Source organism: Anastrepha ludens, chromosome 6, assembly GCF_028408465.1.
Source record: "Anastrepha ludens isolate Willacy chromosome 6, idAnaLude1.1, whole genome shotgun sequence".
NCBI lineage: Eukaryota > Metazoa > Arthropoda > Insecta > Diptera > Tephritidae > Anastrepha > Anastrepha ludens.
Window position 1 is genome coordinate 44418203 of NC_071502.1, and position 17918 is coordinate 44436120.

The 17918-nt window shown below is 40.2% G+C and overlaps 1 protein-coding gene across 10 annotated transcripts in view; it reads left to right on the plus strand.

Annotated features, from left to right (window-relative positions):
• LOC128867594 (high affinity cAMP-specific and IBMX-insensitive 3',5'-cyclic phosphodiesterase 8) overlaps window positions 1-17918 on the plus strand; it is a 422601-nt gene that overhangs the window by 211346 nt on the left and 193337 nt on the right. For all 10 annotated transcript variants that reach the window (XM_054108968.1, XM_054108970.1, XM_054108973.1 and 7 more), the window contains one exon: window positions 15608-15692. In XM_054108968.1, the coding sequence (XP_053964943.1) occupies window positions 15608-15692 (85 nt within the window). The remainder of the gene's footprint in view (window positions 1-15607; window positions 15693-17918) is intronic.

The following is a 17918-nucleotide window of genomic DNA, read 5'->3' on the forward strand; positions in this document are numbered from 1 at the left end:
GGACTCAGCGCCTTATAGTAAGACCGGGAGGATGAGTGATTGACAGAGCTTTTTTTCCTGCGTCGAGAGAGGGATCTGAGAGTTGGCTGGCGGTACTAGTGCTGGATCCTTGGTACACAAATTCCTTGACTACGCCGAACTCGTAATTATCAATCGTTACCCATTGTCCTATACTTCCTCTTCTTACTTCGCGCGATAACCGCTTACGTGATTTTGGCCGAGTTTAAAAAAGCGCGCCAGTCGTTTCTTTCTCGTGCTAACCGGGGCCAGTTGGACACACCAAGTGAAGCGAAAGTCCTTCTCCACCTGATCTTTCTAACGCAGAGGAGGCCATCCTCTTCCTCTGCTACCACCAACTGGTATCGCATCGAATACTGGAGGATGGTTCCATATGTATAAGTCCACGCAAGTGGGGAAAGTTACTGATTGCCATTCGCTTGGCAGTAGAATGATTCTTCTACATATAAAGCAGCTCGCAATTTCCGGGATTAGCCCAAGTATCCTCTGGGTAGCTTCAGAACACCCGTTCGGGAGTAAGCCAACGTGAGAAGGCGCAGCATCCTAGGATAGCTGGTTACGCGCTGGGGGTTTGGGACCCGCCACTTAAAAATCCTCCCTAATGAAATGATGTACAAAGTCTCGGATAAGAACTTCCTACTTCCGACTGTCCAATACGCGTAAACTTTTTGTTTGTTGACACACTTTATCTTGCCGTCGTTTACCGCAGGAGACTGGAGAGAGTTGCACTGGCTGCCCGCTGACTAATGCCAACAATGTCGATATCATCAGCGTAAGCGAGCATCATTTTTATACACTTTTATAGAAAATAGTATCGGAGGTGTCGATATAGGCGACGCGCATTATTTTCTCTGTCATCAGTGGCATCCCTTGATGACCTCAAAGAAGCCTTTATAAAAACTCATAAAGTGGCTAGAAGAACGGGACTATCATTAAATGCATGCAAGACGAAGGCAATGGTGTCAATACTTCAAAGACAAGCAGTGCAAAACATGGGCCTAAGCCTTAAAATAGGTTCATACATTTTCGAAATTGTTAAGAAATTCAAATATCTCGCAGTTAAAATCGGCAATAAAAACAACATAACTATGGAAATAGATGAAAGAATACTTGCCGCTAACCGATGCTACTTTGTGATACAACGACACCTCGTCGCATTATTGGAAGACCAGCGAAAGTAAGAATTTATCGTACTCTTATTGTCCTAGTGCTTATATACGATGGAAACTTGAACACTAAACAAGGCCGATGGGCAAAAACTTTACGTTTTTGAGCGTAAAATCTTACGAAAAACGATATTTGGAGAATACAATTCCATCACGAGCTTCAAAGACTGTATAACCACCCGAATACGACGGGCTGGCTGGTCACGTTATAAGTGCAGACGAATCATACCCACCGAAGAAAATCTTAGTAGAGGCACAGAAAGACCAAAACTCCGATAGTTGGATGGCGTAGATCGGGACGCTGAGCTATTTGGTATGCGTTGTTGGAGAACTCAAGCGATGAATAAATTGAACTGAAGGTACATAAATGTTATAGCAAACCAAGATCCGGACTGGGTCGTTGAGCTAACATTGAACATCAACGGATCAAAATGTATGTATGCACTCAAGTGTGTATGTATTCCGAACTTTTAACAATCATAGGATGTACTACTGTGGGCAAAAAGTAAGGTGAATTTATTTGTCAAACTTCGCGGGATTAAAATTCCGCTCTAATTATTTTTTTCATGAGTTGGCAGCACTGTTAATAACATCTGGGCCAACTTTCATGTGAATGTCATTATCAGTAATATATTTACGCTTGTGTTTACCAAACGGCCAAGAGTGCATTTTTCGATTTTTACAATGTCTGATTTGATTGAGCAGAGAAGTGCCATCAAATTTTGTTTGCGGAATGATATTTCGGCTGCGGAAACGTTTAGCATGTTGCAGAAGGCATTTGGTGATTCGACCATGTCGCAGAAAAATGTTTATAAGTGGTACAAAGACTTCAAAGAGGGTCGAGAACGTGTTGATGACTTGGAGCGCTCCGGACGACCATCGACGTCAACAGATGACCAACACGTCAATAAAGTGAAGCAGTTCTTCTTCTTCTTAATTGGCGCTATAACCGCTTACGCGATTTTGGCCGAGTTTAACAAAGCGCGCCAGTCGTTTCTTTCTCGTGCTAACCGGCGCCAGTTGGACACACCAAGTGAAGCCAAGTCCTTCTCCACCTGATCTTTCCAACGCAGAGGAGGCCGCCCTCTTCCTCTGCTACCACCAGCTGGTACCGCATCGAATACTTTCAAAGCCGGAGCGTTTGTATCCATTCGGACGACATGACCCAGCCAACGTAGCCGCTGGATCTTTATTCGCTGCGCTATGTCTATGTCGTCGTAAAGCTCATACAGCTCATCGTTCCATCGTCTGCGATATTCGCTGTTGCCAACGTGCAAAGGTCCAAAAATCTTACGCAGAATCTTTCTCTCGAACACTCCAAGCGTCGCTTCATCGGATGTTGTCATCGTCCAAGCTTCTGCGCCATACGTTAGGACGGGCATGATGAGAGTCTTGTAGAGTGTTAGTTTTATTCGTCGAGAGAGGACCTTACTACTCAATTGCCTACTTAGTCCAAAGTAGCACTTGTTGGCAAGAGAGATTCTACGTTGGATTTCAAGGCTGACATTGTTATCGGTGTTAATGCTGGTTCCTAAATAGACGAAGTCTTTTACAATCTCGAAATTATAACTGTCTACAGTGACGTGGGTGCCGATACGCGAGTGCGCCGACTGTTTGTTTGAAGACAGGAGGTACTTCGTTTTGTCCTCGTTCACCACCAGACCCATTCGCTTTGCCTCTTTATCCAGTTTGGAGAAGGCAGAACTAACAGCGCGGTTGTTAAGGCCGATGATGTCAATATCATCGGCATACGCCAGCAATTGTACGCTCTTATAAAAAATTGTGCCTGAGCGATTAAGTTCTGCGGTTCGCACGATGCTCTCCAACATCAGGTTAAAGAAGTCACACGACAGGGAGTCACCCTGTCTGAAACCTCGTTTGGTATCAAACGGCTCGGAGAGGTCCTTTCCAATTCTGACGGCGCTGCTGGTGTTGAGCAACGTCATCTTACATAGCCGTATTAGTTTTGCGGGGATACCAAATTCAGACATCGCGGCATACAGGTAACTCCTTTCCGTACTGTCGAATGCAGCTTTGAAGTCGACGAAAAGATGGTGTGTGTCGATTCTCCTTTCATGGGTCTTTTCCAAGATTTGGCGTATTGAGAATATTTGGTCGATGGTAGACTTTCCAGGTCTGAAGCCACACTGATAAGGTCCAATCAGTTGGTTGACGGTGGGCTTCAGCCTTTCACACAATACGCTCGCTAGAACCTTATAGGCGATATTTAGAAGACTAATCCCGCGGTAATTGGCACAAATTGCAGGATCGCCCTTCTTATGGATTGGGCAGAGCACACTTAAATTCCAATCGGCAGGCATGCTTTCATCCGACCATATTTTGCATAGGAGCTGATGCATGCACCTTACCAGCTCCTCGCCGCCATGTTTGAATAGCTCAGCCGGCAGTCCGTCGGCGCCCGCGGCTTTGTTGTCATGATCGGTGAAGCAGTTAGTGCTCAAAAATTGTCGGTTGAATGTTAAAGTCCTTACTGATATGATCGGAATATCAAAAGGATCTGTGAAAACCATTTTGAATGATCATTTGGGCCTACGGAAAGTCAAATCTCGTTTGGCACCGAAAACTCTCAATTTCTTGGAAAACAGTCGTCGCGTTGATGTGTGTGAAATAATGCTTTCAGACTATCAGGACAAGCTCAAATGCATCATTACGGGAGATGAGACTTGGATTTATGCTTACGACCCTTAAACAACCGACCAATCAAGCGAATATCGTGCCAAAGGCGAAGCCAGACCGAAAAGAGCACATCAAAGTCGTTCATCAAGTCATGATGACAGTTTTTTTCGATTTTCGTGGTGTGGTGCACTATGAATTCCTTCCACCTGGCCAAACTGTTAATAAGGAATATTATTTGAGCGTTATGCGTCGTTTACGTGAAGCAATTCGTCTAAAAAGACCAGAAAAGAACAACTCTTGGTTCTTGCATCACGATAATGCACCGTCTCACACTGCACTCGTTCTTCGTGACCATTTCGCCAAAAAATTCACGCATATCGTTCCGCAACCACCGTATTCGGCTGATTTGGCTCCGTGTGACTTCTGGCTATTCCCAAAACTCAAGAGACCACTCCGGGGAACGCGTTTCGAGTCGATTGAGGAGATAAAAGCTGAATCGAAGAAGGTGCTGATGGCTATACCGGAAATGGACTATTTGGCATGTTTCGGGGATTGGAAAAATCGTTGGCATAAGTGTATTTCATCGAGAGGGGATTATTTTGAAGGGGATGAAATTGATTTAGAAGAATAAATAAAGATTTTTCATTTTACAACAAAATTCACCTTACTTTTTGCCCACAGTATATATTTATTATCTTGTACAAATAATGGGCATTCAAGCAAGATTATAGTACCAGAAACGTTTCTAAGCACTAGTTGTAAATTTTTCCTTAAATAGCTCTTGCGTGTATTTGATTTTCCGTTGGCCTTGTGATTACTGTTTCTGAAAATAAAAGCGATTTGCAAATTCTGAAAATATTTAGGCTTAAGGCATACACAGCACCAACGTTATATACCTTACACTCTTCTTCCTCTTCCTCTTGCTTTTGCCCTTTTCCTTTTCATTTCGTAATAAAAGCTTTTGTTCTCCTCAATTCAGCTTTGTGAAGTTTTGTTACAACACCTGCTCATTCATCTGCAGTTCCAAAACTTTGTTATATATGCACATAGATACAATATATATGTATATGTATGTATCTGTTTATATACACAAATATATGTAAAGTTGTGAAAGCTTACCCAGTCTCAATAAGTGTGTGGCATGCGTTTGAGTGGGAGTGTTTGATTGTTTTAAAATATTTCCGTAGAACGACATTTGCGACAACTGCTGTTTTCTGTCCTTCAGCCCCTTTGAAAGCTGCCATGGATATGACCACTACGGAAAGGCCACAATGGGAGAGTTTTTGTTAAGTTCTTTATCGCTGTGGTATAAAAGTTGTGCCATATAATGTGAAATGGTAATATTTGAGTATTGCATTAGGTCACATGTCACTGACTTATAATGCTCGTTTAAAACTTTGTATACTGGCTTATTGCGTGAATAAGTACAGCATAGTCATAATAGTTTTATGTGCCAATATGAATGTAGGTTTTTATATAAAATTTGTCCGTAGGGAATACTTAGCTTTTCGGCGTAATAGGAACTTACCCAATTTTGCGCTATTACATTTGGCATTTTGAAAGCATCCTTATTACGAGGTGTAGCCAGCGACTGTCTGATGCTTTCATAAAATAGAGCTATGAAAGAAATAGCCTCAGGCATCCTCAAAGAGCAGTTAGAAGTAGACTTTCATTACTAATTCTTGCAATGGAACATTCACATGAGACGCTGAAGGGATAGAGCACGGGAAAAAAATTTGACTTTGAAAGGAAAATGTGACTTTTAAAATTTCTTAAGCAGTAATAGCACATCGTGACAAGTAATAGCACATCAATATTTATATAAATTTTGATTGCTTTTCGTTTTTTTCGAGTGGGCATTATTTATTTCTATAAAAGTATAGCTCTTAGGGGTTCAGCGACTACCTGCTTTTGGCATTACAGGTGCGCTAAGAACAGCTGACCTCGAATACACACTCGATTTAACACCGATGGATCTTTTTGGAGAAAACCTTCCAGCAAGACTAAAAGCCATAAACGAACTCTCATATAGGACCTATGGACATAGACTATATGGACTATGGCACCAAACGCAATGCATTTAACTTTTATTCGGATGGTTCTAAAATGGCTAGCGGAGTAAATGCTGGGATATACTGTGCAGAGGAAGGCCTAAGGAAGTCGTATAAGCTTCCAGACTACTGCTTTTACATAAATAATCAGGCAGCCATTAAAGCAATTACATCGTTTAGTAAAGGGTGGTTAAATTTCAAGGGCCATATTGAATGTGAACCACATATAAACGTCAAGTTTTTTCTGCATTTCACACATTTTTCAATTTTAGACTAATTCAATTTGAACCACGGAAAGATACACAATCGAGCAACGTGTTAAAGTTATTTAGTTATTTTAAAAACGGGCGTTCAAATCAAAACGCATATCCCGCACTTCGTGAAGAAAATCATCTTCAGTGATGAGGCACATTTTCACCTCAGTGGATTCGTCAATTAGCAGAATTGCCGCATTTGGGTGAATGATAATCCAAGAGTGATTGCCGAAAAACCAATGCACCCACAAAGAATGACTGTTTGGTGCGGTTTATGGGCCGGCGGCGTCATTGGGCCGTATTTTTTCCAAAATGAGGCCGGTCAGGCAGTTACTGTGAATAGTGTTCGCTATTGTGAGATGATAACGAACTTTTTGTGGCCCGAATTGGAAGATATGGATGTGGACGATATGTGGTTTCAACAGGACGGTGCCACTTGTCACACAGCTAATGAAACAATGGCTCTTTTGGGCGAAAAATTTTAGGGCCGAATAATCTCACGTCGCGGCGATGTCAATTGGCCGACAAGATCATGTGATTTGACACCGTTGGGCTTCTTTCTTTGGGGTTATTTGAAAGAAAAGGTGTACGTCGATAAGCCAGCAACAATTCAAGAGCTAAAGGATGAGATAATTCGGCACATAAACGGCATAGGACCTTAATTATGCCTCAGCGTGATCGAAAATTTGTTCCATCGGATGGAGGTGTGCCGCCGAGACCGCGGCGACCATTTTGCCGATATTTTGTTCCATACATAATTGAGTCATACCAATATTATTATAATAAAGAGAAATGGCAATAATTTCCTCAAAGAGTTATATTTTATTTACAATCGAAATCGGCCCTTAAAACTTAACCACCCCTTGTAACACGTCCAAGATCATTTTTCAGAGCAGGGAGGTAGTAGAAAAGTTGGCAGCGAATTTTAAGCTATATTTCCATTGGGTTCCAGGCGCTAAGTGCTTGGAGGGAACGAGACAGTAGATAACATAGTGACTAACGAGGCAACTCTATCTTGCGATATTGCTAACGAAACGCAAAAGTCAATGTGAACATTATACAACGAACTAGAGGAAAACGTGAGCAGGACAAGATGGGAGAGTTTGTCCACTTGCATGCATGCTAAGATCAAGACAATCACAATCTTACTCCATTTATACAATCGTTAGCATGAAGAGATTATAGAACTATGATAGGCGGGCTAAGGGGGCATAACTCCTTTCAAAATAGGAATCTCGGACAGCGGGGAATGCAGGAAATGTAAGAGAGAAATTAGAGAGCATCTCTTTTGAGGATGTTTCGCGTTATTCAAAACACGCTTAAAATATTTAAGACATATTGAAAGATGGGGTAGAAATGTCTTCTGAAACTCGCAATTGAAATAGGCACCATGCAAGTGCACTATTTCGAAACGCATAACAAACTTTTCATTCCAATTCCACGGTTTTCATCAAGCATTTCTAGAAAGATGTTTGATATGCAGATTTATGGTCCATTAAATGCTAGTATAAAAAATGCAAGTTTGAGTGGCTCAAGATTCTCGTATAATCTACAATTTTTCACTTAGTGGTGTTGCGCATTTTCTCCATTGGAATTTAAATTTGGATCGTTTCGATAAGGTAAAACCGATCGTCGAGGGGATGAAAGCTAGACATAGCCTAGAGATCTTTCGCTACTTGAAATAGTTTATTAAAAAATCAATATTTCTTGTCCGTAAATGGCAACGTAATCATGCCTCAGCCGCCACAGTACTAACCAGACCCTCTGCGATTTTTTTTAAATATATTTCTAAAACCAAAAATATGAATATCAACCACAATAAAGCAAGACATATCATAGTTGACGAGTGGTCGGTGGAATTTGTCGAAAGCTTTTGTCACCTCAGCTCCATTAACAACGGCAGACGGCGGAGCAGATAAAGATGTCAACTGCAGGCTAAACAAAGCAAAGCGCGGCGTTCGGGCGAATGCCTGCAGTATGGGTGTATTCGAAAATCTCCAGACGCTCTAAACTGCGAATATTCAGCTCATGTGCGAAGTCAGTACTGTTGTACAGAAGTGAAACCTGGCTGGTCTCTAACACCACCTCAAAGAATCTAAAATATTTTGTCAACAAATGGCTCCGCATCATCTGTAGAATATTTTGGCCGAACACCATCAGCAACGACGCGTTGTGGAGATCAACATATGAGAAACCCATCCTATATTAAATAAATCAAATGCAAAAAGTGGCGATGCATAGGCCACTCGCTTAGAACAGCACCAGACAGCATCACGACAACGGCTCTGAACTGGAAGGCAGTCAGCCAAAGAATACTTGGAGCAGGTTGTTGCGCAAAAACAAAAACCCAGAACAGTGTGCGATGGAATAGTCTTGTCGATGCCTTATGCTTCTGAGCGAAATAATAAAAAAATATTATTGACATACAAAACCCAAATTTCAAAATGTTTCGACTTGGAACATATTGTGGAATTTTGATGCACGCTTCCGGAAAATCGGCGGCAATTCATTATAAGTGCCTACTTTAAAAGTGAAAAAAAAGTAATAATAATTAAAAAAATAATTTAAAAAAAAATAAATAAATAAATAAAAAATTATATTTAGATATTTATGTATAATATTCGGTAGTCGAAAAAATCTTTTCGTATTTCTAATCAAACTTCAACTCATTTTTTTTTACATTTATAATGAACTTTATTAAACCAAATATGTACCATTTTGGTCAACCACCTTTTGCCATTTTTCTTCTAGAGACATTATTCCATCAGTGTAAAACTTTTGTGGTTTCTCGGCGAAAAACTGCGACAAGTAATTTTCACAGGCTTGTCTTGAAGCCAACTTTACTCCATTAAGAGAGTTCTGCATTGACCGAAACAAATGGTAGTCCGATGGTGCAAGGTCAGGCCTATATGGTGGATGCATCAAAATTTCCCAGCCAAGCTCTCCCAGTTTTTGCCGAGTCATCGAAGATGTGTGTGGCCTAGCGTTGTCCTGATGGAAGACGATGCCATTTCTGCTGATCAGTTCTGACCGTTTTTTTCGATTGCTTGCTTCAATCTCATCAGTTGTTGACAGTAAAGTATAGAATCAATCGTTCGAGTAGACTGGAGCAGCTCATAGTGGATGATTCCTTTCCAATTCCACCAAACACACAGCATAACTTTCGAGGCGTCAATACGGGTTTTGCAACCATTTGTTGAGCCTCACCACCCTTGCACCATGATCTTTTTCGCACATTATTGTCGTATTTGATCCACTTCTCATCTCCTGTTACCATTCGCTTCAGAACTGGTTCAATTTCATTTCGTTTCAGCAAAGAATCTCAGATGTTAATTCGGTCCATTAAATTTTTCACAGACAATTCATGTGGTACCCAAACATCGAGCTTCTTTTTGTAACCAGCCTTCTTTAAATGGTTCAAAACCGTTTGATGATGAATGTTTAGTGCCTTGGCGATGTCATGGCAGCTTATGTGATGGTCCTGGTCAATCTTTTCCATAATTTCATCGACTTTTTCAACGATAGGTCGACCGGAGCGAGGTGCATCTTTCGCATCGAAATTTCCAGAACGGAAGCGAACGAACCATTGTTGTGCTACACGAACTGATCGACCATCGTCTCCGTAAACTTCACAAATATCATTGGTGGCTTGCGTGGCATTCTTCCCTTTTTCACTCATTTTTGAACAGCTATAACTTTTTTTCAACTTCTCCGAATTTAATTTTTTTTTGGTTAAATGAAGCTTAAAATGTCACCTTTCTAACACCATATGATATGACACAATGTGATTGGTAGCACTGGAGATAGATGACTCCAACAACATCTATTGACAAAATACGAAAAGACTTTTTCGACTACCCAATAAAAGTTTCTAATTGATTTTCGAATAAAAATTTTACCTTTATAGTACAAACTGATATCCTTCGATTTGATTTTCAAACACAGAAACTCATACATTAACCGTAAATCAAGACTGCCAAAGGTAAATGCGTTAAGCAAAAGAAAGTAGATTAAAAGAAAAATTATGAAAATCACCTAGCCAGCTCCGTATGAATGAGAGCAATGTCAAAACTTTTCACATTAGGCGCCTGAATGCATGCAATGTTTTATCAAGTTACTCATGCCACTGTTATTCTTGTTTTGATTATTTCACTCACTGTGTGTGTGCGATGAATTCTTTTCACACATGCGCACGCATGTAAAAGTTAATGTAGTCAATTGTGCAGTTACTGTGATTTTTCCCTCGTTTCCAAGGTTTTCTTTTAGTCTATGATACTTTCCCTTTATGTGTGTGGTGAGTCAGTTATCCATGTTATGCATTCATAAAGTTTCGCACAGCTTGAGATTAAAATGAAATGTTGGATTTTTGTTCCAACGCAAATATACATTGAAAGCGTATGCGTATGATGCTCACATAGAGTGCGATTGGCTGGTACGCTTTGAAATCTTTTATTCTGCGTTAAGCTCAAACAAAACAATAATGTTGGAGACTGCATTTGATTTGTGTGTTCACATATTTTGTAGTTTCAACAAATCTGTAGTAGGCCAACAATGCAGAGTTAGGCTAATATCACACTTATAATCCCTGATGAGACGTAAAGTTTGAAATAATTCATTGGAATCACCCTTTTGTTAATTTCGCTTGGTGAACTTACATCCCTCGTTAACCAACTAATTGGGCCCTATCCTTGTATCTTCAAAACTGGAAAATTGATTAGCGTGTAGATTTCAATCGTGCTTCTAATCCTGAGGAAGAATCTAGACAAATAAATGGGCACCCAAATTTCGATACCCCCGAGAAACTTATAAGGCTACATAGAAATGCTCTCTCAAAATTAGTAACGAATGGCCGATTTAGAGAGCAGAGCTCACGTAAAATAACGTTGTGCAGGAACTTTCAGTCACACTTGTTTATTTATTTTTGAAATATTACCACACAATCAAGTTAGCCGTGGTGAAAACATTAAGGGTTTATGTAAATAATTTCGTTTCATGCCGTGATTAAGTTTCTAACTGATCAAAGGAAAAAACCTCTGATTATTATGCAGAGATGCTTTTTATTTACAGAGACTCTTATCTGGAAAAATTTATGTTTTGAAAGCGAGTGACTCCCTGTCAAGTGATCCAAGTGTTCTGGACGTGGTATACATTTTTCCATTTTTCTGAAAAGTGATTTATTGTAGACTTGATTCATATCAATGAAAGATTTTTATTGCAGATGTATTCAATGTTGGTAAAAAAATTAAAAAGAATTATAATTTTTTTATACTAGAATTACAAAAACTGTTTTATTAATATTTTTCAATATTTTAATTCTATAATTAATAAAAATAAATTTTTGCCTAAGATTCAATGTTTTTTCCACATGAACTGTAGTAAAAGCACTTATTGAAAAGTTTTGACAATTTATTTGTTTCTTAATTAATTTTAATATTTTTTATGAAAATGAAAAGCTCTTCTCCTATAAAACCTATACTGGGTTTGATTGAAAAATAATGAGCCTTATTTTTTTAAGCAGTTTTATTAAACTTTTTTGCCTTATACAACTAATATTCTTCAAAATAGGACCCTTGAGCGTCAATACACCGCTGGTAGCGGTCCTTCCACTGCAGGAAACATTTTTTAAACTCATCCGCCGGAATCGCGTTCAATTCGGCTGTCTCAGTTTTTTGGATCGCCTCGATGGAGTCGAAACGCCTCCCCTTTAGCTTTCTTTTCAGGTGCGGGAACAAGAAGAAGTCCGGAGGGGACAGGTCTGGGCTGTAGGGAGGGTGGGGAAGCACCGGAACCCCCATCTTGGCCAATGCCATCAGTCCATCAGTCAAAACCTTTGGTACCGATTTGGTACCCACTTTCCACATTTGAAGTTTTCCGGTCACGATTTCCCGCACATTGTTATAAGTTAAATTTAACTCTTCACTGATCTCACGTAGACTAGCACGACGGTCAGTGTTGAAAAATTCACGAACCCGGTTCACATCTTCGTCTGTTTGCGTCGTCGAAGGCCTTCCAGATCGCTGTTCGTCTTCGACGTCCTCCCGGCCTTCCTTGAACGACTTGTGCCACCGTTTCGCCTGGGCACTGGACAGAGATTGGTCCCCGTAAGCCTCCTTGAGTAGGTCAATGGTTTTATCGAGTAACGTTGCTCCAAAGATCGGTGCATTTTCGCCACTGCAGAATCCTAACACACTTTTAAAACAGCTTTCACGCGCGGAGCGATGTTGACTGCACCGCTGTTGCCAGCGAACTGGGACCGGTTTCTAGTGGAAGGGGAAGGTCCAACGATCATTTCCCCCCCCCCCCCCCCCCCCTAGCCGATTCCGTTGATCGCTTGGCAGACGCTCCGCGCGGGAAGGCTCATTACTTTTCAATCAAATCCTGTATATATAATTGGCGGGTACACCCTTTTTGGGTGTTCGGCCGAGCTCCTCCTCCTATTTGTGGCGTGCGCCTTGATGTTTTTCCACAAATGGAGGGACCTACAGTTTCAAGCCGACTCCGAACGGTAGATATTTTTATGAGGAGCTTCTTCATGGCAAAAATACACTCGGAGGTTTGCCTGCCGAGGGGCGACCGCTATTAGAAAAATGTTTTTCTTAATTTTGGTGTTTCACCGAGATTCGTACCAACAATCTCTCTGTGATTTCCGAATGGTAGTCACGCACCAACCCATTCGGCTACGGCGGCCGCCATTTCTAATGCATTCCGCTCTTATTATTTTGAACACAAGTGTACATATGGGTGTATGCATGCATAAATAACTGGTTTTGCAGGTCATATATTCCCGTGGTATCTCCTTAAGTGTTTATTGTTCATTTCTGTTAAGAATTTGAAATGCGGAAGTGTGTGTGTGTATTAACACCGTTACTAAGAGTTTATTATTTTCTGATTATGTTGTGTTTGTATTTACCTTAAACATTAAATTGCACTCCAATTTAAGGCTACTGTCAGGAGTACGCATAAAAACGTCCAATTTCGCATAAAACCGAGATAATGAGATAAGAGATAATATGAGTTTTCAGCTTAGAGTATAGTAAGCAATAAATGCTTTCCCCAGCAGTTTCGTTTACATGCATACACATACGAGTATGTATGTGTAAGTGTAGTACTTTATGTGAGCATAAAGCAAGTTAAGGGATGTATATTTCCGCCACCTGATAGCGTAGTATGTATGTATGTGTGCATGAAGGGTGGATGAGCCTAAAAGCAATTGCAGGATTTTTCGGAATAATGAAAATAAATTAATTAATTTAGCATAGTTTAGATGAGTTGCTCTTAAAAAGAGTTCACTCGGTGACCTCAGAAGCCATTCCAGTGCCCAGTGAAGATTTCCCCATCCCGACCTTTTAGAAAATCAGAACCTCCAGCAGGACGCTAGATAAATCCACAGTGGAGAGAATACAGATAATGGCGACCGCTATTCCACTTTCAGTGAATTTTATTTGGCTGGGCCTTTCCTTTAGCCAACTTGCCACGTGACAGACAGAAATACTCCCATGAAAGCAATCTGGTAAACTATCATAACTCGAGATAAACTGTTCTGATTCATAAAGAAATAGCACAGTAAGTGCCAAATGGTTTCTGTTCCTTCCTCATCTATAAAACATCTACAACCAATTGCCTACTGTCCTGTTAGTATTCCCTTCAGAAGCTATATGGTCGTTTTTAAAACTCTTGCGGGATTTGTGTTCTTGGACATGATGATCCAAGCCTCTCTCAGACGTCGTATATTTCATCAGTTGAAAAGATTAGCGGCGTCCTCGAAACTCTTGACCACATTTCAAGTTAAACGTCGACTCAACCCTCTTGATCGCAGACGGACTACACCATAAGGTGAATTTTGAATCAAGAGATCCATATGATTTCAACCATCTGTGAAGAGATTTTTTACTATTCTGAATTTTCAAATATTTGACTACCTTCTCTTAGCAAGCAGAATGGGTTTTCCCATTAAATTTGTTTGAACGGGTATCGTCGAACCAACGTTCTGGACTTTTCCGGAGAAACTATTCATCCATAATGCGCATATGGCCGAAAAAGAAGAGAAGAGAGATTACGATTGACTGAGAAATTGAGGTTAATTCCAATTTGCACTGCTTGACTAATTTGGATCTAGTATTGGGCAATGCTAATGTTGATAGTGTCGACTGGCTCTCAGAAAATACTTATTACTGCTTCCATAATCTTAGTAGTTTTACCTCTTTAACTCTGCAAGCTACACATAGAAATAAAATTGCTCTTGGGAAATACTCACGAAGTTGCCCAGCTGTAGTGTCTAAATGACGTCAAGCTCCGCGGGATAAACAGAGGAGCATTTACTCTTCACTCGATCGCATGCGCTTGTCCTGGTCTTCTCCCGGTGTTCGGTGATGGAGGCTTCAGCCTACGCCATGGAGTCTGACTGTTCCTCCGTCAGATCCTCTTCTCTGATGTCTTTCAGTCTCTCCAGGATTCTCAGAGCCGATCGCTTGGAACGATAGTACCTTACTCAAGCACTTATATACTTCCGCGGGTGGGTGCTACACGGGGCAGTGATGGTGACAGAAGAGCAAACATCAGGCGCCATTGGCTGAGACATGTGATCCGATGCTGCCGACATTACTAGGTGTGACGAAGACAGCCATCTGGAATGAGAGGGACAGCAAGATCCGCTTGTCTTGTGACAGCGTAACTCTTGCTTCCCAAGAGTCTTGTTGCGAGGGGGCGTCTACTGCTGGCACCGGATGTAGATGGAATGTCGTCTCCAACTTGTCTTATGACAAGGTTGATATTGTTACCAGTAAGAGGCTTCGCTGACGTAGAGGCAGTCCTTGAAGGGACGGTGCGGGAGCCAGGCCCTAGCTTAGCCACAGACTTCACTCCGTTTGCATGAGTGGTCTTTTTTGAGAGATTTCGGTCTTGGTTTTGGGTTGCCTTGGTTGTCCGAGGCTAGGTTTTGAGAGCAGATTATGGGATATCAGGCTAGGGAATGACAGTGGAAGCGTAGTCGGTACGGTTATCTCCGCATGGTGATTGACTGGCCACTACCACTTTGCAGATGGACGCCTAGCCAATACCCAAATGGAGCTTCCTTCTTAGTTCGTGGCGATTTAACTCCCATGATGTGAGAGTTAACCGGACACTTCAGTCCCATTCCCGCGGCAAGGAGACCAACTTGATGAGGAGTTTGTCATATGTCGCTGTATTTTTTTCATGCTTTTTTTCGCATGCTTTTCTAAAAAAAATTGGGTGCATATTCCAAGGGTCTTCATTTTCAAAATTTCTTCGTTTTAACTATAAAACATTTTTGTATGGGAAATTTCACAGCAACGAGGTTTTTTCAGGATACTCAGGAACAATTTTGTTAAATTGAGTTATGCGTTTTATCAGATGTTCTCTATATCGAGGTTTTATTGTAAATACATACATATTAATTTATTTATCTCTCCTTAAAGAATTTCAATTGAGACTTAGTTGCATTATTCGACTCCTTTAATTGCAGATGTGCAGCGGCAAAAAGGATTCCATCGTCACCGTCGCTGCGTTGGGCAATTTCACACATACAGTGGTGCGGCGTGCAACAGGCAGTGAGTATTCGACTTCCATTACCATTTTTTAACCACACACGTACATATATATCCATACTTTGTAGCTAAAACTCAATTTGAAATTTAAGTGGTTGTTTGAACACAGATTTATTTATGACAAGTAGTTAGTGCAAAAGCATCATTTTACTCTCACAAGCTTGGAGTTAATTAAGTTATTGTGTTGGCGGAAAATCGCTTTTGTTGAAGTTAAACGACAAATAAAATAAACCCTTTAGCATAAAGTTCGTTATGCAATAACTAAACTAAAAGCATTCTAAGCTGATGGGGTTGCTTCAATGCAAGTGGTAGAGAACCTGAAGAGAATGGAATACGAAGAGAGAGAGCTGAGAGAACAAAAATACAAAAAATTTTACCTGCATAGCAGTGTTGATGTGAGTAGGAAAGGAAGATTTTTTTTTAGCTAATCAGTTTAAAAGACATAGAGACAGAAGTTTCAGCAAAATCAATTTAACTATTCAGAGGAGGTCGATTTCGATATCGGACGAATTTCCTATCCGTATATGACATACACCCATTATTAAAATTGTAGGTACGCGATATTTTCACAATTTTTGACTACATTGACATTTTAAGAAAAATGTACATTCTCCAAAAAATTTCATATAAACCACACATTCAAACTTCCCATAAACTTTATAAGAATTCCACAAATTTTCAGCAATATTTTAAATTAAATTAAAAAAAATGAGTATGCAGTTCTATAGCCCATTAAATTTTAGTACAATAAAGTGCAAGTTTGAAGTGACTTAAAACAACTGCTGATTATGATAATTTTTTCCCCCGAAAGTCTTGCGTATTTTCTCCATATAACGAATGCACACAACATTTTCTTCTGTGAGCCCAATGAAAGCCTCTTTAAGCCAATGTTTATATGAAAATATTTAAACTATCACTTTATGGCTATTCGGCTATCATTGATTGATTGTAAATTAGTTGCTTTGCCCATCAGCACGTCTATGATACCGATGGATTGACCTTTTTTGTCTATCGCCTACTCACTAAGAGGTCTGATTAGGCTTTGTTCTTCCGTCGATGAAAGTAATCGTCGCGTTGCAGTCAATAGCTTTGGCTAACATAGCATAAGGTTGGACAAAGATTAGATATATTATTGGCTAAGATGAGAACTGAGAGGTATTGTGTCCAAAAGGATATTTTCTGTTCTAATATCACATAGCCTTTCTTCAATTACAATGCAAATGAAAGCTCAAATGTTACTGGTTGACGTTCTATTAAGAGAAATAGAATCAGCTGTACCCTTCAAGAAAAAGTAAGTTAGCCATTAGATTCAGCCAAAGCAAAAAAACAAAATATAGGATTGAAATATCTTGTCGTCCTCCAGATCTAGACTGATTATCACTCAGTATGCGTACCCCTTCTGTGCAGATTAACACATATTGCTATGTTGCAAGACTATTTTTGCTTTTTTAATAGAATTGAATAGCCATGTAAGGGATATGTAATATAGTTCCAAGAAGATGCTTCCACATGTCACTCAGTTGATAGAACGATTATTCTACTGAAGGGCAATGGTGTAATCTTGAGCCATGCTTCGATCAAATGGGCAACTCCTTCAAGCGAAATTACTTCATTAGATTTATTTTTATGAAATTATAATAAGCTGTTAGTTTATGATAACAATCAAATCATAAGCAATATCGACCCTAGCGAAATTGACGGTCTCTGGTCCAATTGTGCGTCAGAGTGTTGCAAAGTTGTCTCTAAAATATCGTTGGCTGCGAACAAGCCCGTGCAGATGTGAAACTAATAAATTATGGCACTTTTCAGCATATTGAATACGGCAAGAAAGTTAGGAAATTCAATCATTGGCCGAGAATTATACTCCAAAGAATATAAAATGGACGATACAAAACGTAAAAGTTGTGCAGTTTGTCTTCGTGGCTTACACGCTTTGCATCCCAGATACTGTTCAATTCGTTTAGCGTGGACGCGTATGTTAACGGGAAGATGAATGGTCAAAAACAGTTTCCAAGGCCATTGGACTATGCTGAAAAGGTCACTGCCGAATATATTTAGTCGTAATTTTGATATAAACTATTCTAGCAACTCTTCCCATAACAACTTGCGGGAATGAAAGATCGTTTTCATTACTTCTTGGACTCCAAACATATTTAAGAAATACGATATCATAGGAGCGGTTGAATGCGGCAGCACATCTCTACCATATATCCATTGATACTTAACTAC